This window comes from Mus musculus, chromosome 4 (genome assembly GCF_000001635.26).
Source record: "Mus musculus strain C57BL/6J chromosome 4, GRCm38.p6 C57BL/6J".
Taxonomy (NCBI): Eukaryota; Metazoa; Chordata; class Mammalia; order Rodentia; family Muridae; genus Mus; species Mus musculus.
Window position 1 is genome coordinate 107,802,071 of NC_000070.6, and position 20,958 is coordinate 107,823,028.

The 20,958-nt window shown below is 54.2% G+C and overlaps 1 protein-coding gene and 1 long non-coding RNA gene across 23 annotated transcripts in view; one reads left to right on the forward strand and one right to left on the reverse strand.

Moving 5' to 3' along the window:
* The first annotated feature begins 129 nt into the window (after positions 1 to 129).
* Lrp8 (low density lipoprotein receptor-related protein 8, apolipoprotein e receptor) overlaps positions 130 to 20,958 on the forward strand; it is a 74,641-nt gene continuing 53,812 nt past the window's right edge. For 16 of the 21 annotated variants that reach the window (XM_011240454.3, XM_011240461.3, XM_011240456.3 and 13 more), the window contains exons 1-2: positions 130 to 448; positions 1,181 to 1,300. In XM_011240454.3, coding sequence (XP_011238756.1) covers positions 343 to 448; positions 1,181 to 1,300 — 226 coding nt within the window. In that variant the 5' untranslated portion in view covers positions 130 to 342. Of the gene's footprint in view, positions 449 to 814; positions 1,049 to 1,180; positions 1,301 to 20,958 lie in introns of those variants that run through there. The other 5 variants (NR_033496.1, NM_053073.3, NM_001080926.1 and 2 more) reach the window with 3 other exon arrangements.
* On the reverse strand, positions 3,963 to 20,952 carry Lrp8os2 (low density lipoprotein receptor-related protein 8, apolipoprotein e receptor, opposite strand 2). Of its 2 annotated transcripts, NR_151514.1 has the most exons (3): positions 20,864 to 20,952; positions 8,693 to 8,876; positions 3,963 to 6,767 (listed from the first exon to the last, which is right to left on the reverse strand). It is a non-coding gene; the product is annotated as a low density lipoprotein receptor-related protein 8, apolipoprotein e receptor, opposite strand 2 (long non-coding RNA). The 2 variants fall into 2 exon arrangements; NR_151515.1 differs by lacking the exon at positions 8,693 to 8,876.

The following is a 20,958-nucleotide window of genomic DNA, read 5'->3' on the forward strand; positions in this document are numbered from 1 at the left end:
GGATCATGGGGCTCGGACCGAGAGAGGAGGGGACAAGGACAGGCGGGGGAGGAGAAGAGGCGGCGGCGGGAGGAGCGTGGGGCGGAGGCGGCGGCGGGAGGGAGCGCGCGCGCCGGCGGCGGCTGCCCAGGGCCGGGGCCGCGCGCCCAGCCTGAGCCCGCCCCGCCGCCGAGCGTCACCGAACCTGCTTGAAATGCAGCCGGGGAGCCGGGGCGGGCGGCAGCGGTGGTGGTGGCGGCGGCGGCAGCGGCAGCCCCGGCGCCGCGGCAAGGACTTGGCGGGCTGAGGCGCGGCGGCGGCGCGGGGGTCTCGGGGCGCGGCGGCCGGAGCCCCGGGCCCGCTATGGGCCGCCCAGAACTGGGCGCGCTCCGGCCGCTGGCGCTGTTGCTGTTGCTGCTGCTGCAGCTTCAGCATCTCTCCGCAGCGGATCCGCTGCCGGGCGGCCAAGGTGCGTACGGCGCTTCCCGGGCCGGCTCGCAGCCGCCAACCAACAAAGCGCGGCCGGCGGTGGGGGTTGCTGTACGGCGAGGTCCCGATAGAGAGGCTCCGGGGACCCTAGCTCCCTGGATTTGCCTTGGACCTCCTCCCCGCTACCCCCACGGTTTTGGTTACCGAAGCTCTACCCCAGCTCCGGGCACCCTCTTAATGGGGGATGGGCGCCGGGCACCCCCCCCCCGGCCCGTGAACTTTGCGGGGGGTAGTCCTTCAGGGTCTGGGGTTTGGTTTAATTTGACACGCGCGCTCCATAGCGGCGATGAGCGAAGTGGTACAGTCTTTTCTGACAATGCGTTTCCGGGGACCCCTGTGGGCCGAGGAGACTGACAGGTTGTGAAGGGACTGAGCCCCTGCACCGGGTGCGTGTCGCCAGTGTGCGGGGCTTCCCGCAGACTAGGTTTGTGTGGACCTGACTTGGCGTTGTGTGTAAGGGTGAATGTGTCTGAAGGCGGGGTATAGCCACGGGCCGTTAAGCGCTTGTCGGGTCTCGCTGTGCCATCAGTCGGTCCTGCAGTGGAGGACCCGTGGCATCCTGTCCTTTCTCGGAATTAAGGTGCTTGGAGATCCAGAGCTCACCGATATCTCCCCCTTTCCCATACCCGCTGGACTTCTCGGCAGCCAGGGCTGCAGGGTGGGGAGCGGGCTCCTGTGCAGTGACCCAGCTCACCGCCCCCAACCCCCGCAGGGCCAGTCAAGGAGTGTGAAGAGGACCAGTTTCGGTGTCGGAACGAGCGCTGCATTCCCTTGGTGTGGAGATGCGATGAGGACAACGACTGCTCGGACAACAGCGACGAGGACGACTGCCGTGAGTCGCGGCGACCAGGGGAGGGGAAACGGGGGGGGGGGGGGATCATGCTCCGCTGCGCACGTGGCTGCATCCGTCATGGGGCCACCTGCCCCAGGCTGGCGGCCTTGTTCTGGGATGGGTGGCTCAGCTGTCGGCGGGAGCTGGGTGGCAGGCGTGTCCTGCTTAGGGTGGAGCCCAGCGCGGCTTGCTGAAGCTACTAGCCCGAGACTGTGGGCGTGGACGCGGCAGCCCCTGCACACCTCTTAGCTCTATGGATCGGATCCCCAATCTGGGCCTCACTGGGAGCGCGCACTTCAAAGTTCCACGCAGCTCGGGCCACGAGGGGCTTTTCCTTGCTCGGTTTTATGAATGAATGGGCTCCCCGGGGCCACTGATTGGCTGCGCAAGGACCACCCCATAGGCCTGTGGCCGGAGCGGCCAATCCTGGGGCTGACGGTGTGCTGTAAAGGGCTCTAGGCCCTGCCCTGGCCCGCCCCGGCCGCACCCCCGCGCGCATCCTCCGGGTGGTAGGCTCAGGTCCTGGTCACAGTCTGCTGCCTTTCTGCCGAGTCACCCTTCAGAGAGCGTTTTCCTCCTGCCAGCCTAGTCTGGGTGTGAGTCATGGGGCCAACAGCAAGGAGGGGCTCAGGAGGAAGAGTGTGTTTCCTGGAAGCCACCGGAGCAACGGCAGTGAAGGCAGGCCAAATGCTAACCCCACTGCCTTTGCTGAGCGTGGCCTTTGTACACCCTGTGCAACCGGTGGAAGTTCCCCCTTGTGCGGGCGCGTGAGGGGTGTCTTTGGGGCCAGCGGCAATGGAGTCAGCAGGCGTTCTCTGCTGTGAAAGGAATTTAGTTCCTGGTACCAAGAACCTACACTCTTCTAGCCACGTCTTCCTAGGAGGCCTTTCAGTTGTCATTACAGAGGCCTGCTGTCTGCCTGCCGATGTTAGGTGTACAGGATCAGGCCGGCCGGCTCTGCAGTGTCGGAACACAGTGACAGAATGTGGAGGACACCAGGTGGGCACACACCAAGCATTCAGGAACGGGAGGCTGAGCAACAACTCGGGAGCAGTCTGTTAAGTCCTTGAGGCTTCCTGGTTTAACATTTTTTTGGGGTGGGGTACATTTGTAAAGCATGTATGTGAAGATAAGAGTAAAACTTTCGGGAGTCAATTCTCTCCTACTTTGTTGGGTCTCTGCCTCCAACTTAGCATCCTCCAGCTTGTCTGCGATGCCTCCACCCGCCCAGCCGTCTTATTGGTTCTCATGGAGCTCACAGGCAAGCAGAGATCTTCCTTGAGTTCTTTTGACTGTTCACTTGCTGGTCAGCCTGGCAGTTCTCTCTGGTCTAGCTTAGACCAGACTTTCGGGCATCAGAGCCTGACTGCCTCAGTTTCCCATTTGAGTTGTAACTACAGCCTGTGGTGGACTAACACTCTTCACAGAGGTTTATGCTACAGATGAAAACAGGCTCCAGGGTTGAGTTACCTGCTCTGTGGCTACTGAGTTGCCAAGTGGAAGCCTGGTCTTAGGCATCTTCTACCAGAGTTCTTAGCCTAATCCTTGTTCTATGCTATGGCTGTGGTTGGGTAAAATATCAAGAGGGGATTTCATGCCTAGGAGTTGTTCTGGTTTTCTTAGAGGGGTGCACACAGGACAGGGTGCAGAAATAGAAACCTTGTATCGTATCCCCTTAGGTCTTTAAAACACTAGTCTTGTGAGTGTGATTGTCATTTTGTAGGTAGAGATAGTGGCTCAGAGAGATGGGGTGGTGTTGTGTTTTACCGAAGGTCACACAGCATAGGCAGGATGGATGGCAGAACTTGGTCAAGATCTCTGCCTGCCTGTTAGCTCAGGGCATGAGTTGATGTAGAAGGGAGTGTGGTGTGGACAGGAGGGCCTTCTGCTCTTCACTTATGAAGGTGCATAGGTGGCTGGTAACCTGAGATGGGATTAGGAGATCTTTGAGGCAGTCGGGCAGCTGCTTTGGTTTGAAATGGATGAGGCAGGGTTCTGGGCAGATGTTCATGGTGCCCGTGGTGTGGAGAAGAACGTATGTTGCACACGGCTTGACTCCCTGAGCTTGCTTCCTCGGGCTCCCGCCAGGATGCCTGTCTCCATCTCTGTTCTATATTAGATCACAGGAAGTCTCGTGGGACTGGCAAGAAGGGGAGGGGAAGGTATTTGGAAATTCTTCTCCCCAGAACTGGAGAGATAGCTCAGCAGTTAAAATACTTAGTGCTCTTGCAGAGGACCAGAGTTGAGTTCCAAGCATCTACACCCACGCCCAGCATCTCACAACTGATCTGACTCCCTCTTGTGGCCTCTGTGGGCACACAGAGACACACACTGAGGACACACCATTCCGGGCCACCTGCTCAGACTCACCCCACCCCTGATACTTCACTCTGCTCTGTCCACAGGGGGCCTGGTTGCTCAGCCTCTCTTTGCCCTTAGGCTGCAAAACAGAGTGGGGGGAAGAGTTGTAATGTATGAAACTGTCCAGTGTAGGCACAATGAACCCAAGTGTCTGATGCAGCCCAAGTATGAGGGAGCTGAAGGGAAGGAGGGAGCTTTTGCACTGAGGAGACTGAGACAGGCTTCCTATAGAAGGCTACTGCAGAGCTCATCCCTAGAAGAGTCACTTGAGACTTGTCATCATAAAATAAGGGACACAGGTGGGGTACAGTGGGGCGTGCCTTTAATCACAGCAGTTGGGAGGCAGAGGCAAAAGGATGTCTTTGAGTTTGAGACCAGCCTGGTCTACACAGTGAGTTTCAGTCCCACTAATGCTACATAGTGAGACCCTGTCTCAACAAACACAAAAGGTGGGACAGACCTCATGCTACAGAGGTCACCACCAGTTCTCAGAGAGGTAACCCGACTCAAGTCATACAGCTTGTCCTTGGCTCTGGAACTCACACTGAGGTCTTGATCTTTAGCTTCAGGGAGGGTTCTTGGCCCACAGCTGGCGGGCTAGGGAAGGGAAGCACACTGGAGCTTCAGTTCCCAAGGTGCCTTCAAAGCGGAGGAAGGGTCTGTCGCCCTAGGGCTCCAGCCAGGGGAAGTTGGGTGGGACTCCAGCCTGTGGGTTCACGTAGGCCTGGGTTTCCTGTTGCTTTCTGGCGTCTGGGAGCAGAGGTGGGGATTCTGGTCGCTGGCCAGGCCTTTGCTCCTGGACCATCAAACACAGCACCTATTCACACTTGTCAAGCATTCGGGAACTCCAGGCAGCTAGCCCGGGCCATGTGCCTCTCTCTGCCGGTGCTCCTCAGTCTATAAGATGGTTGAGCCTGGGAGGCCTGAGCCATCTCCACCTTGTAGAAGCTCAGAGGGGGTAAGGAACAGTGTGTTTAAGTAAAATTGCTTCAGTGTGCATTCAGGCATGCAGCCACGGAGCCTGCACAGGCCCCCCCCAGGCCTCCATTTCTCATCCTGAGGTGTGTGAGACTCCCGACTGCCCCAGCTCCTGGAGTGCTGGACTGTTTTGTGGGAGATTGGATCAGGAAGCTCCTTCTCTGTACTCACCTGCTTTTCCCTTGCCTTAGCTCTCTGCCGCCATCCATCCATCCCACTCAGTGAAGAGCTGCTATAGCCCAGCCTCCCAGGCTTCAGGCCCACTAGATGGTCCTGGCCAGGCCACAGGGATTCCAGAGCTTGCCTGGTGGTGGCCTTATGAATGATGACAGTTTGGCTACAGGTCCTGGCTTGTGATGTAGCACACATTTGGCTGTGGGGTACAGTTAACCAAGACACCAGGCCCAGCTTCATTGTCCCTTTGGATAGATGACATCATTGACAAAGAGCTGTTCTTCTCTGAACCTTGGCTTTCCTGTCTCAGCTGTTGTGCCACCTGAGGATGGAGCCTGTGCTGTGACTTCTTTGTTCCTTGTGCCCGCTGCCCTCCAGCCTTTTCCTGCGTCCTTCTCTGAGCCCCGCCACCGCTGCAGCTCCGTCACCTGCCTTCTGCTTCTCACCTCCAGGCCTTTGTGTGTGCTGCTTGCTTTCTCAGGACACTGTTCCCGCCCATGCTCCCTGCGTTCCCTGTGGTTCTCAACCTGTGGGTCATGACCCCATGGGGGGGGGAGTCACGGATCTGATATTCTGCATATCAGATATTTACATTATATTTCATAGCAGTAGCAAATTACAGTTATGAAGCAGTTACAACATAATTTTGTAATATCATAATGTATAATAAATAATATTGTAATTATATGAGGAACTCTATTAAAGGGTTGCAGCATTAGGAAGGTTGAGAACCGCTGAGATGAGGACTTTCTCTTTGAAGAAGGTGCCTCTGTTCCCTCAGGCTGAGGTAAGGGACTTCAGGAATACTGAAATCCCAACTCTGTGCAGCCCTGAATCAGATAAACTCAGCTGTCCCCTTCTGGCTGAATGGCCCTGGTGACAATAGTGTCTCCTTCTTAGAGATGTGTGGTAAACTGAAATGTGCTCAGTGAGCAGGAGGCGAATGATGGGTGGCAGTGGGTAGCATGGTGGGCGAAACTCAGCTGAACACCTCTAAGGTTGCTACTACAGCAGCCACCCAAACCCTACTCCACAACAAGAGTTTCTGAAGGCTCCAGCAGGGGGTGTGGCTCCAGTAGGGGGTGTGGCTCCAGCAGGGGGTGTGGCTCCAGTAGGGGTGGTGGTGGTGGTGGTATGTGTGGCTTCAGGTAGTGCATGATGGTACAGCCACAACGGAGGTGGCTTCAAGGATACCTAGAGGTGCAGAACGTATTCAGGGAGGGCTGGGGAAGAAATGAATCTTACAGATGTGGCTGGTCTCTGAAAGTAGGCTGGGGCTGGGAGGGGCAGATCCTGGTGGGCAGCCTCTTACTTCTCTCTTTCTAGCTGAGTCTGTTATACCGTGACACTGCCACAGGCTCCAGGCTTGACTAGCCGTCTGTGCCGCTGGATTCTTCCAGCAGGACTTGAGGGTGCTGAAGGCTCTCTCTTGGGCTTTCCATGGCCCCTCCTGGGTGAGAGTCCCCTCAGTTTCCAAGGCTGTAGCTGGCTCATGGCTGTGTCTCCCCCCTCACCATCCCCCCCCCCTTGCTGCTGCTGCTGCTGCTGACTGACAGCTTTCCTCCTCGGAGAATGAGGTAGCAGGTGAATCCGAGGGACCTCAGGGATAGAGGAAGAACAGGTCCCAGAGAGCTGGTGGAACAAACACCCCTTCAGGGTATAGTCAGGTGGCGTTCTCCTGGCCCAGGGTGAATGGTCATGTCTCCAAGGCCCTCATTGTTCCAGGAAAGTGGCTGGGTCTCTGGAGGTGCAGGCGCCACCTCTCCCAGGGTACCTTTCCTTACACTGTCCTCTCAGACTCTTTCTTACTGCTAGCCCTGTGCTTGGCATCAGGGACTCCAGAACAGATACCTTCCTCTGGAGATCTCCAGCAACAGGTACTGGCTACTGGCCTGTGGGTGTGTTGGGCAGTTTATTTTCTTCAGCTCTTCTTATCTCTGTTTAATTCTTATTCCTGTTTTAAAAGAGGAAACAGAGGCTTAGAGAGAAATGGCTGTGTGCTGCATATGGCCTGGTGCTTCTGGGCTGGAGCTCTGCCATGTAAAAATGACTGCCTTAGCTCCCCCCTCCCTCCCTCCCTTCCTCCCTCCCTCCCTCCCTCTCTCCTGTCCCTACTAATGTCCCTTTTCATATTTATTCCTCTTGAGACATGGTCTCACTCTGTAGACCAGGCTGATCTTGAATTCACAATAATCCTCCTGCCTCAGCCACCTGAGTGCTATGATTACAAATGCAAATCAGCTTCTCTCTCAGGTCTGTCCACTCTGTTGGGGTCAAAGGACACATTGCCCAGGCTTGTCTCCCTGTGGTAAAAGTTTCTGTCCTGGGGAGTGGGCCTGGAAGGGATCGTCTCTGGAGACCCCATGGAGTCCCAACGCAGGCCCCCTCTCCTAGACTGGTGGGCTTTTGTTAGCTGTGCCATTGAGAAAGGAGAACCTGACAGTGGCCCTGGAAAGCAATGTCAGCTCGTTGTCACAGCTTCACCTGGACTCTGCCTCCTGGCTGCCAGACCTCTGGTGCCGTCAGGGCCCATTCTCAGGAGCAGGGTGTTCCGCTCCTGAGTGGGCCTGGAGGAAGAAAAGCAGACATACCCCCTCCCACTCTTGCACACCCACCCGCCGTGCCTCTGTTCTGTGTCTAGCTAAGGGACATAAACATGCCTGCCACACCCCAGAGCTTTGGGCTCTGGTATTGGGGACTGCAGGCATATACTGTCCTGGCTGGGCCCTACCTGGCCTCTCAGGATGTCTGGCAAGCATGGTAAAGTGATTTGTTCTGTGTCCATGGCTTCCTGAGTGCTCTTTGCTGGGTCTTACTTAACACAAGGCCTCTAGGCAAGGCCTGGCAGTATGAGATTGCATGTTGTAGAAGACAACGCGGAGAACCAAAGTTGCTTGCCCTAAGTTAGCTGACTGGTCAGGGGTTGGACTTCCTTCTGGCTGTGGGGTCTGCTGTAGCCGGAAGGAGGAGTCCAGTTCACACACATCAGTCAGGAGAGCGTGTCGGATCCCTTAGGTGTGCCCCAGCTTCCCTTTCCAAGTATTCTAGGTACTCGGTCAGTCCTTGTCATAGGGTGTGCTGGCTCCCTCCTGAGCAATACTAGCCCTGGGGTGCCCTTGGCCATCAATCAGGAAGGACCCCTGGTTGCAGCTGTTTCTCCTGCTACAAGCTGCTATGTCACCCACCCTGGGGCTGGAAAGGCCCAAGAAGAGCTTAGGGGAGAAGAGAAGGTGCCTATAGGGGGACTCTGCTCAGTACCAACTCTATGCTTCTCACCACCATTCTGGTGGCCTCTGTTCAGTGGGGGCCAGTCCGGGACCCATAGCTAGGAGAGTTGGGCCTTGGGAGTATGGACTCTGAGATCCTATCAGGACTCTTGAATGTCCTGATGACTAAGTGACCCAGCACCGTCCACCCAGTTCCCATGACCCCTTACTGCCTCTGCCTACAATCTTCAGGGTTTATTAATTTTGTGTGTATGAATCTTTTGCCTGTATATATGTATATACCATACGAGTGCCTAGGGCCTGTGGGGGTAAGAAGAGGGTGTTACATCTCTTGGAATTGGAGTTATGGGTGATTGTGAACCACCATGTGGGTGCTGGGAATCAAACCTGGGTCCTTGACAAGAGGAACACATGCTCTTAACTGCTGAGCTGTCTCTCCAGCCCCAAACACTGCCTTCTAGAACATGGCAGGACAAACAGGCAAAAGTCTTCCTGGGAAACTGCACCCACCAAAGCCATGGGAGTGGTCCTGTGGCCCCCGGCGGTACCCCGGACACTGGCCTGACCGTCCTACAAGGAACTTCACCCCCATTACTCTATCAGTTTCCTGTCACCAGCCTGTCACACTCAGTACTGCCCCATAGACACGCACCTGGGCGGCCGACGAAGGCAGTGCATAGGTCCCACTGCCCTGAAGAGGAATTTCAGGCTAAGGAGCCTCACAGGACTTCCTCTGTTACTGGAAGTTCTGGAGCCACAGCTTCAGTTGATTCTGTTTATTCGTTTTTATTTTTCCTTACAGAAATAGCCTTTTCTGATTACACGGAAGTAATTCTCTAAAAGAAAAATGAGGTCCTGTTATTCAGATCATTTTCTCATCATATACAGTGTCCCATGCCAGTAACATACATTACTAAATTCTTTGGTCTTTATAGCTAGACTCTAACTAAAAACAAAAACAAAGCAAAATACATAATACTGAGACAAACAACAAAAGATGACGTCATCTTAGGAACACCCCTGTATGCCCTAATGGCCCTGGTGTCCAGCCAGCCCACAGGATCCTAAGCACAGGGCCATCTTGTCCCAGCCCCAATGACACAGACAAAGTAGCCATATCTGGGTCGCACAGAGCAGAGATAAAGGGCAACTGTGTCCTGGCCCAAGGACACTTAGCCACCAAAAAAACCCACAATATAACCAAACGATTGCTTCATTTGTCTCAACACATTAGTAGAACCCATCTCCCTCTTAGCTTTGCAATGATTATTCTGTTTCTTTCCCAAACTGGCTGTGTGACTTGGACAAGTGGCTTCCCCATCTGAACTTCATTTCTCTCTTCATTCATTGGTCCTTGCTTTATCAGCACTTCAGGGCCCTCTGAGCATCAAACTCCTGCCTGGGTCTGAGCTCAGGGCTGGAGCAAGCCTGGGAGGATGGGAGACTACCCTGAGCTAGATATGGGTCTGGGCCTGTAGAGAGAGCAGTTGGGCATTTTAGGGTCCAGAACTCAGCCGCAAGGCGCAGACTTCTTTTTCCCCTCTGCGTGCTCCTGGCTGGGTTGGATAAGTACGGTGATGGAGGGAAGAGAACAGACAGAGAGGCTCGAGGCTTGTCTGCCCCTCATGCCGTCCTGAAGCAGCCACAGCATGGAGGTGTGAAGACCAGTGGGTGAACATCCCCAGACCTTCCTGAACACGTGATTCCTGCATACGTCAGCTGTCCTCCGCCAAGGGCGCAGCAAGAGGGCAGCCGCTGGGAGAACAGCAGGAGAGTTAGATGTAGGTCAGCTGCCCGGAGGGAAGGAGGGGCCAGGCTGCAATAGTGCCTCAGCGGTCACTCCCATCCTGACTGCTGTGGAGCCCAGGGCATCTTCTAGGTGGCCCCAGGAGCTAGTTTACCCTGGGTTCACAGTGGGTCCAGGGGGATATCAGGGACATGGCAGCTGATGAGAGGCAGGAAGGTCCCACCAGGCCCAGGTTAAGGTACCTGGCTGAGTGGCTGGAGGCAGCGTGGGCTTTCCTGATGGCCTGAATCCAGGGACATTCAAACCAGCCCCCTCCATGCCCACTTCCTAGACCTTGGTCTACCATCTGCTGCCCATCATCCTTAAAGCCCAGGGTTTTTTTTTTTTTTTTTTTTTTCTGTTCTAGAGACAGAAAGGACATGACATTGTGTGAGTAGGGAGATGGCAAGGATCTGGGAAGGGATCAGGGGAAGGGAAAAGAGTATGTCAAAATATAGTGTATAAAATTTTTTATTTAAAAAAAGTCCCTTCTTTTGACTATAACCAGGAGTGAAGTGGGCATTCTGGACAAACCAAGGTGACACTCTTCCTTCTACCCCTGCCAAGGTGGCCCAAACCAAGGAACCCCACCCCCCCAGGCTGTTGTGTCTGGGATTTATTTGTAACTAGACAGGCGCCAGCAATCTGTTCCTAGCCTGTCCTGTGCCTCTGCAGCCTGGGCCACAGCCTGGGCCGCAGCCTGCGATGTGCTGTCTGGCTCCTCTCTGAGGACTGAGGTAGCTATCCACAGCTGGGGGCCAGGCTGCAGGCCCATCTCGCCAAGTGGCCACGTGGCAGGTCCGTGAACCTCTTGGGGGAATCTTCTCTTTGGAAGTGGGGTACCTCTAGGCCATACTCAGCACAAATCCTCTAGGATTCTGCTGTTTTCCCTGAAATTCAGGAAGTTCATAGAAGCTGGAGTTCACCAGAGTCAGGTCCTGAGTATGGAGGCTTCAAGGAGGCTCACATCCAGACACAGAATGGGGAGCTGCGAGAGCCAACCCTGTGGACCCTAGAGGCTCTGCCCTAACCCTGAAGGGACATGGTCTGGACTTACACAAAAAGAGGAAACCATGTCAACAGCGTGTGTGTGTGTGTGTGTGTGTGTGTGTGTGTGTGTGTGTGTGTGTGTGTATGTGGAAAGTGTATGTGTGTATGGTAAGTATATGTGTGTGTGATGTATATGTGGTATGTGTGTGTGTGTATATATATATATATATGTGTGTGTGTGTGTGTGTGTGTGTGTATGTGGTGTGTGTATGTGTGTGTGATACGTGTGTATGTGGTAAGTATATATGTGTGTGGTATGTGTATGGTGTTTATGTGGGTGTGTGTGGTGTGGTATGTATGTATGTGTGAGGGGTTTGTGTATTACGTGGGTGGTGTGTATGAGGTATGTATATGTGTGTGTGATGTGTATGTGGTATGAGTGTGGTGTGTATTGGGGAGTGTATATGTATGTGGTGTGGTATGTATGTGTGTTAATGCAGACATTAATATTGGTTGACTTCCTCTGTTGCTCTTCTTCCCTTCAGAGCTGACACTCACTGTTATGGTTAGACTGGTTGACTAGCGAGCGCCTGGGTCTGTCTGCTTCTGCCCCAGTGCTGGGGTTACAGGCTCCATGACGTGCTTCCACGGCCAGCTTTTTTTTTGGGGGGGGGGTTCCAGTGGGTCTTGGTGCTTCTACAGCAAGTGTCTTGCCTACTGAGCCACCTCCTCCATCCCTACTTGGAGCTCTTTCTGCCTGTGTACTTTCACTCCTGGGGTGACTTCATGCTTGTGAGCTAGCCAGAGTGGCCTTTGTATTGGCTGCCGGTGAAAGGCTGTCTGTCTCCTCCAGTGGCCAGCCTCACCTGTGTACATCCCTGGTAAGGACTGATCCAGCTGGTCCTAGAGCCATCATGGTTTGCACTGTCAGCTGGTTCCAGCCTCGGCCCTGGGTAAGTCCCTTGAACGTGAACCCCAGACTGTCCCATGTAGGGATTAAGTAATGCCTATCTCGTGGAAAGCACCAGAAACAGTGTGGTCCCATGAGTATACACCATGGGTTGGAGGTCACACGTGTGGACTTCAGTCATGAGTCCACTTTTTGCCTTTCCTTCTTTCTCGGTGGCCTGGGTCTTTCCTGCCCCTAAGTTCTGTGCTGACTTCTCTCTCCAAAAACCTAGGCCTGAACCCTTGTTGCTGCTAGAGAACCAGACTATGTTGCAAGCTCCTCCTCAACCCCCGGGTCTCAGCCCCACCCTAAGACCCAGGAAGCTGCCCTTTCTTGTGACTTAACTGGTAAAGCTATGGCCCTCCCTTGGGAGAGTTTCACAGACCAGTATTTGAGCCACTATGGGCAGCAATTGAACTGCAGCCCCAGCTCCTAAGTAGCCCTGCCTAGCAGTCTCAGCTTAGCTCATGGCCCAGTCGGGAGCCCAGGTGTGAAAATCCTTCTCAGGGCTTCAACTCACTAGTGAGGCCAAGTCCAACCTTCGACACTTTGTATCTGAGCAACTCTGGGCAAATTGCCTAATCTCTCTGGGAAGTCCAGCCATCAGGAGTGGAACCTGTCATGAACTACCTCTGGGTGACAGTGGGATCTCTTATAGAAGCAGAAGCAACAGGAACAAGCCTTGACATCTTTTAAACCTGTTTTTATCCTGTGCCTGAGAGAGAGTGCCTGCCTCCCGTACCACTGTTGAATGGGGTGGGAGGAGCCAGGAAGCCCCCAGAAAGAGTCTTTAGTACTCCAAATCCTTGTGGCCCTGGCTGGAACTTACTGGCCCAGTTTAGAGGGAGTCCTTCCAGGAACCTTGTTAAGAAATGAGTGCAGAGCCTCAGGGACCCACAGAGGGTGGTGTGCAGAGGAGGTTACACGTCTGGCCCTAACTCTGGATGTGCCCAGGAAGGGAAGGACACTGGGCCCTTAGAGAGGACACTGGCCTGTGATACAGAGTGTGACAGGCAGGGCTGAAGGGCTGCCTCACCTCCGTCCTCTGTCCCCTGCCCGGCCTCAGCATTCTATCCTTGGGAATGGGGAAGGTTGAAGAGAGAGGCCCAAGTTGTTCTTTCGTGCACTGCTGAAGGCCTCTATGCCTGGCCTCAGAGAGATGTCCCTATGAAAGTCCCGAGCAAGCTTTGGCCCTTGGGTGGTGAAGCAGCCTCTGGCCAGCACATATAGGAATCTCTCAGCAGCCAGGGGTAGGGTCTAACACCTCCTGAAACAGAAAACTCGCTGACTGCCCACTACTCTCTCTGCCAAGACGGTGTTTTCAGTCAGTCCCCCGCCCCTGCCTGCCTTCTGCGTCTAGCCGATTTAGGAGCCTCTGCTTCCAGAGGCTGCTCCCACCTGTCTCAAGCCCTGTCTGGATCCCTTCCTCTCCACCCTACCATTGCCCCAGTGCAGGGAGGCTCACCCTACTTGAAGGTCTCCAGCTCTTTGACCTCAGTGAGGGGCCCACAGGCCGCACATCCTCAGATGCCGTTGGCATGCCTGCCTCCTGTAACGTGACTGACTTCCTGAGGACAGATGTGCCTTGTCTGGAGGCCAAGGTGACATCCTACAGAAGGTTTAGCTTCCTGGGTAGCAGTGCCCAGGTCTGTGACAGCCATGGTACAGTTATGTGAGTGTGGCGCTCCAGCTGGAAATCTCCATTCCCTGCATCCTCATTTGTTGTGGTACCCCAGATTCTTCCCCCCAACGTCTGCCACCTGTCAGTTCATGTCCGCCCCCAGTACACTCACCCTCCCAGACTCCATGGAAGTAATGTCCTTGAATTCGGTCTTCTGCCTCCTATCTAACCTCTGCTTTGCAGGGGCACTCTGAAAGGGACAAGGCTGTCCTCTTCCTTGCCTGCCTTAGAGATGGCAGCCTCCTCAGAGGATGTTCAGAGCCAGTTGCAACTTACCATGCACCTGCCTCCTCTGTGGCCTCAGGTCTCCATCCTGCCCCAACCCCCAGGCCTGTGCTCCAGCCATCTCCCTGTGAAAAGCTCTTCCCTCTCGCCCATGAAGTCCATCCCTGCTTTACTGGTAGACCCACCGTTTCCAGGGTGCTCCTCTGACACACTTCTCGCCTTGCAGGTTTCTCTCCATTCCTGTCCTTGTTGCTCTATGATGGTCTAATAATAATCTATGGTTCACAGTGTGTATGTGACCCGTGGGAGCAGGGGCAGGGGAAGGCCTGTGGTGGAAGAGAGAATCAGGGTGAGTGGAGGGTGACCCTGGGCCGTGCATGTACCCTGTGCTGTCTACCTCCTGCAGTCTGTCTGCTCTCTTGGCACTTGAAGTTAGGCTTAGGATTACTGAGAGTTCCAGGGAAGCGTGAAGAAGACTAGAGCCCTGTGTTTCTCCCTCCAATGTTCCCTGAGTTTGGTTATGTGGCCCTACCCCAGGGCTACTGGCTCCTGTTCTATGTGTTATCTCCTCAGAACCTCAGCCTCTGCCACTGACCTCCTCCCTATATGTTGTGGTAGAGGACCCATGACCTTCCCCTATATGTTGTGATGGAGGACCCATGACCTTCCCCTATATGTTGTGATGGAGGACCCATGACCTTCCCTATATGTTGTGATGGAGGACCCATGGCCTTCCCCTATATGTTGTGGCTGGGTCAGACCAGAGTTTCCTCTGCACAGGGACTCTCACAGGAGGGACCAGCCAGCAGGCTGCTTGCTTTTCCAGTGAAAATTATGTTTGCCTGTTGCTTGTCACTGCCAAGTGCCACCCTACACAAGGGTGACTCACTCATTCTGGTCTGCTCAGAACCGTCTCAGGGTTAAAAATAAACGTCTCGCATCTCAGGAAGCAAGCCCCCACTCCTCTGGACACTGGACCAGCCTTCCCGCACCCCCACAAGTCCTGACTGCTGCTCCCCACTCCTGGAGCCCAATAGCAGGGGTTCCCCAGGTACTTGGGAAGCCAGTTGGTCATGGCTCACTTGAAAACCAAATTGCTGCTCTCTACTCCACATTTTGGAGAGTGCAGAGAGGCTAAGAGCCTAGTGGGAAGTTAGGCATGGTTGGGCATCCTGGGTGCTGTGTAGGGGACCAGGACTCCCAGGTACTGATACACAGTCTGCCTCCAGCACAGCATATGATGGCTATTTGGTTTCTTCACCCTTACCCTGCTCACCTCTCAAAATTATGGGGAGACTCTGTAGCCCTGAATGGTCTACCTGTGATCTTCTTGCTATGGGTACTCTGCAGGACATTTATCCATCAAATCCTGCTGTGGCCTCATGACTCCCAGGGGAAGGCAGCACTGAAACCCTAGACAATGCCAAACAAAGACACAGGCCATCTGTCTCCTATGAAGCTTCACAGTGGAACAAAAGCCCTTTCCATGTGTGGTCTTGAAGCTCATGACAGCCCTTGGGGCTGGTAAGAAATTATAATACCCATTATACAGATGGGAACACTGAGCTCTCGATCTCAGCATCTCTTGATGGCTAGGGAGAAGGGAAGACAAGAGGGTGGCTATGCTATGGCCATGGTGCCTGTCAGGGGTGTTGCCGAGTAGCCTGTCCTCACCCTTTCTGCATACCTTCTCTGTCAATGTCCTCATCTGTAGGGACCATGGAGACAGATGGAAGATGAGGGGGAAGTACAGGAGGAATGGAGAGGGGACGGGAGCGCTGGGAAGGCAGGGAGAGGGGAGGGGGTCCACACAGCATTGCCACTGACTTCCTCTTTGGTTCTCACAGTTTGTCTGCACCGATTCATGACAGATGGAGGGAGGGGAGAGCTGGTGCCAAGAGGCTGTCACCACAGGCGAGCAGAGCTGGGGGGAGGGTGCTTTGTGTCCATGGTTTGTGTAGGGAGGGGAAGCAGCTGGTGGTCTGGCTGCCTGGCCTCCTCAGAGCCTGTTCCCCAGGAACTTGGGGGTGGGTTACGCGTGGATGTTGTGGGGCAGGAGAGTGGGCAAAGGGTGAGCCTGCCATCTGCCTTGACAGGCTGTGATCCTGGCCCTCCCCACCAAGGACAGATGTAGCTTTCTTCACTGGGTGCTGGGAGTGGGCAGGGGGCTCTGGGGACTGGCACTGAGCTGTGGTCAAGGAAGAGCCTGAGACTGGAGGCCTTTGGATCACAGAGAGCACGGGGCAGGGGTGGGGGGAGCAAGCAGGATGCCTTCTGGGCCAGCACTCATCCCTAGGTGTGCCATCTGGATTTTACCATGCTGCCTTCCTGCCCTTGTATTCCTTCTAGACCCTGACACATTCCAAGAGTGGATAGTCCTGACCTGGGCTTGATCTGATTCCTTTGTTGTGTCTTGTTTCTTTAGGGTGGTTTCAACAAGCAAGAATGGCTCTCTCCCACCCCCAGTGGACACAGTGGCCAGGAGATACTTGTTAGCTAGGTGGGTGGGTAGGTGGGTTAGCTAGGTGGGTTAGTAGGTGGGTTAGCTAGGTGGGTGGGTAGGTGGATGAATTCTTAGCTTGCAGAGCTTCTGAGGTGAGCCTTGCTCCTTCGTTATGCAGTCCTGAGCTCTCAGAATGTTCTTTCTGTTTGTCCTGAGGCCTCAGGCAGCCCAGGCTTCCTTGGGGTCCACCAAGGCCTCTGGCTGGTCTTCCTGACTTAGAGCATTTCTGTGAACACTGAGACTCCCCTGAGTCTTCCCAGTTTCTTAGTGACCCCTTGTAGGGTTGGGTCCCCAAGCTGTGGTCTCTATTAAGCCCTTAGCTTGTATTGGGTCTCACCTATTCGATTCTCACGTGCGCCTTTTCAGCTCACGCTGCCTTTATCCCTTCTTCACAGAGGAGGTGAGTGAGGTAGAAAGTAATGAGTGATTTACTTGGGTGTGGTGTGCATTCAGAAGGTAAGGGGCTGGGCCTCCTGGAGCAGGGGTTGGGTGTGCTGGGGCTTGTTGGGGGCCCCTGGCCTAATAAGGCTCTGGACTCTGTCTATCCTCTAGCTCATTCCCGAGCAGGTCTCTAGCACCAAGTTCCAGCTGTGTACTTTCACATCTGGAACTGAGGACCTAGGGCTCAGGGCCCCTCCTGTCTCTGAAGCCAGTGTGTGGTTAGGCCAGTGTGTGGTTAGTCCACTTTGGGATGGAACCCAAGGTCCTTAAACTGATAGGTGATTTGTCTGAAATAACCAAAGATGTATGCAGGGCTAAGGCCCTGGTCTCCTAGGCATCTTCTCATTAATATATATTTTTAAAGGTTTATTGTATTTATGAGTTACACTGTAGCTGTCTTCAGACACACCAGAAGAGGGCATCGGATCTCATTACAGATGGTTGTGAGTCACCATGTGGTTGCTGGGAATGGAGCTCAGGACCTCTAGGAGAGCAATCAGTGCTCTTAATCACTGAACCATCTCTCCAGCCCCGTCGTTATTATTAATAATGACAGTCATTAATGGTAAATTACAGTGCATCTGCCTCGAGCCAGCTCAGCTGGACAGCTGAGGGGAGTGGAAGATAGTGTGCATCCTGAGTGAGGGACATGCTTGTTCCTGGACTTGCAGGCACTGTTGTCTGCTCCCCACAGCCTGACTGACACTGGCTGAGTACTCTGGGTACCGCTGCGGCAGCTTGGTTCAGCCTCAGTGGCTGAGAAACAGGCTCCGGGGCTGCCCTAGTGGAATGCCCACTAACCCTTCTTCCTTCCATGTCTTTTACCAAGTCATTCCACAAACACTGTTGCTAGGTCTAGACACAACCCAAGACAGCCCCAGGGCCTAACCTTTCCCCCCAAAACTGTGGCTCTTTGGATTCTTGGAGGTGTTCTTTTCAGTGAGTGTTATGGATGGCCCCGGCGCTTCACTCTGCCATACTGTGACCCACTGTACCATAGTCAGTCACATAGCATGGGAGTTGACTGGGTCAGCTTCCCCCTTAGGGTCAGGGTGTCCTGTCTGCGCAGGGCCATAGTGGTCACTTCCTCAGAGGACTGAGAACTGATGGGCACAGTGGACAGGGGCTACTTAGTGGCCTTACTCTATGCGGCACCCAAAGGTGGGGAAACTCACCTAAGGTCATAGGGCATATGAAAGGACAGAGGATTGGGGGCCTGGCGTCTGGCTCTCAGGGCTGTGTGACAGCACTGTTGGAAATGGATACTCAAGGTGTCTGACATCCTGGACTTCTCTCTCTCTCTCTCTCTTTGCCTCTCTCTCTGCCTTCAAGACCCCAATCTCCTCCCTAATCCTGTGTTAGAGACAGTCTTCATTTTGCCTATCAGTATCCCTGAGGCCCCTGGGGAGCCTCTCACCTCCCACATGAGCAGGAGAGAGGCGAGAGCTAGCAGGGGCTTGGGTACAGGATCTAGGGGTTTCCCCACTCAGGTTGAGATCTGTCACAACATTCATGTTAATTAAGCCTTGTTATTCAGCCCTGCACTTACGCAGAGTTCCTGACAGCAGATTACTCATAAGTGAGGCGGTAAATTTACTACGTGTTTCCCAAAGTCTCAGAAGCAAAGGCCGCGTTGGGAAAGGTTTGTAGGGTGAACGATGCTCTTCCCCACTCACCCGTACCCTCCTCCATCCTCATGGCCTGTGCAGTGGTGGTGGTGGTGTGTGTGCACACGTGCACGTGAGTGTGGAGGGTGAGGAGTCGGCTCCCTGGAAGATTCAGGTCACCTGACTGCTTCCAGCTGACTGCCTCACTGGAGTGCAGGAGCCCAGGGCACGGAGCTTGGCAGCCCCTCTGCTCAGTGCCTCAGCTCTGCCTCACCCCTGGCTCACAGCAGACTGCCATGCACAGACACATCCCCTTCAGAGTCCTCCCACGGAGGCACGCAGGCTCTATGCGCAGTAGGACTCAGCAAAGACAGCCTTGGATCTGCCTCTAAGCCTGCAGTCCACCTCGGTGTTGGTGAACACATTTCAAGTTGCTGTGCAATCTAAGGGACCTCTGCTGCGCCCCCCCCCCCCCCCCCCGCAGCAGAAACAGAGCCCCCTCCCCCCCATCAGGTGAAGATCCAGGAATGTTACAGTGTAATCTTTCCTCAGCTTGAGTTGTAGCAGCAGATGGCCCTTGCCTGCTTCTTGGCAAGGTAAGGGGTGGGGCCCCTGTTAGGTGCATCCCCTCACCCTAAGTCCTGCTGCCTCCCTTGGCCTATGGCTGGGCCATGCCTGAGACATTTGGAACAAATCCAGGTCTTGGGTGCCTAGGATTTTTTTTTAATTAATTAGAGCATTAAATGGTAGCCCAATGGGAGAATCCCACCATCTGGCTGTCACAGGAGAGGCAGGCAAATCTCTGCATATTTGTCTGTAGTGTGTGAGCATCACAGGAAGCCACCTGTGCGTGTGTGGGTATGCAGCCCGTGTGCTGCAGTGTGTACACAGTGTGGCTTGGTGTGTGTGGGGCACACATGCGAGTATAAGCGGCTGAGTGTATCTCTGCGCATGCATGCTCATCTGCATGTGTGTGCACTGCCATGCCCGAGGACCTCCATGTCTATTTCAACATACTTCCCTGTGTGTGGTCTAGGTCCAGGCCTGGCTGGAGAGCAACATGAGACAGGCTGGGCTGTGTGCCCAGCGGCCTCTTGAGCCTTCCTGGCAGAGGTAGTGATCACAGACTGTCTGGGCAGAAGGCAAGATGGAGCTAGGTTTGGCAGGTATGCACTGGCATTGGGAAGGAGGCAGGAATCCTTGTGCTGTGTTTGACAGATGGGGAAACCCAGGCCGATCCAAGCACAGAGCCAGGATGGAGGGACAGGACTGGAGCCCAGTCTCTGGACTCCCTGTAGTGGTTTTATCTGTTCCCCCAGGCTATTGCCCTGTCCGGTAATTTATGCCTTAGGCATCTTTTATGCTGTTAGAGTTTCACGGTGGCTCAGAGAGGCTCTTGAAAGAGTACTCCTCTTTATTTCACAGGACTGACCAGGATCAAGCTCTGAATTCCCACTGTAGCCCCTTCCTTAGAGGAAGTACCCTGAGCTGCTGGAGAGCACTGGACCTAGTAGGTCTACTCATTCGTTGTGTGATGTAGGCCATCTTGTCCCTCTCTGAACTTCAGGAGAGCTGTAAGAACTAAGTAATGACTGGACAGGTTGCTCGTTAGAAGAGTGCTAACCTAGCATGCGCGAGGCCCAGGGTTCAATCCCTAGCACTGCATGATATCAGGCATGATAGCAAAAGTAGGAGGAGGGTCAGAAGTTCATGACCGTCCTTGGCTACACAGTGAGCTTAAGGCCAGCCTGAGCGACAGAGTGATCTACTACCCTGTCTCCAAAATAAATGGATAGATGATAGATAGATAGTGTCGTTCAGTTTTAGAGCATGCGTGAGGCCTTAGGTTCATTTCTCAGCACCAAGTCAAGCGAGGATCTATATGTAATAGGCTTTGTATACCTTAAGGAGCAGTGTGGTGGCCATCACTCCATGGTCAGGGCCAAGTCTCACATTCCTCATCTAAGAGTACATTATATATACCAGGCAAGTAGCCTGCATGAGGTCACATAGGGGCAGAGGCAGGATTTAAGCTCTGGGACCTCTAACCTGCTCCTGGCAGGAGGAAGACCACAGCAGGCAGTAGACGAGACTCTCCCAAACGTCCATGCCCAGAGGAACTGGCTACTTGGAGGGGAGTGAATTTGTTCTGTAGTGCAAGCAATGATTGCATGATAGGTGGCTTCACCTCCATGCAAGCCATAGAGGGGTGGTTTACTGGGGAGCAGGCTGGCTCAAGGCAGTTGGTATCTTTAGCTTGTATAAGGAGCGAGAGTTGTGAGATGTGGTCCAGAGGCCTGTGAGCAGGGAGGCTGCCCCCGCCGCTTCCCCTCCCCCCTCCCCCTCCCCCAGAAGTCTTCCCTAACTTCAGAGTTCACCAGTACCTGGCAGGTGCCTGGCACACAGTAAGCACCCCCCTTCTGCTCCTGATTCTCTTGGCTTCCAGCAGTACAGACCTGAGACTCTCCTACGAGTAGGATGAGTGAAACTGGTCCTTGTGTGAGTTAGGTCTGGTTCTTCCTCCCAGCCCCGTGCTCTCAGAAATAAGATCCAGACTCAAAGTATAAATTGGCCATATAGCTAGGCTCTTCTCTGACTAGATCATAACTGTAATAATCCATTCTGCCACATGGCTGCTTACCTGGGCTCAGGCACCAAGTGTCCCCCTCGTCACATCTTCCCCTGTGAATCTTCCCGTGCCTGGCTCTATCCCAGAATTCTTTCTGCCTCCCGGAT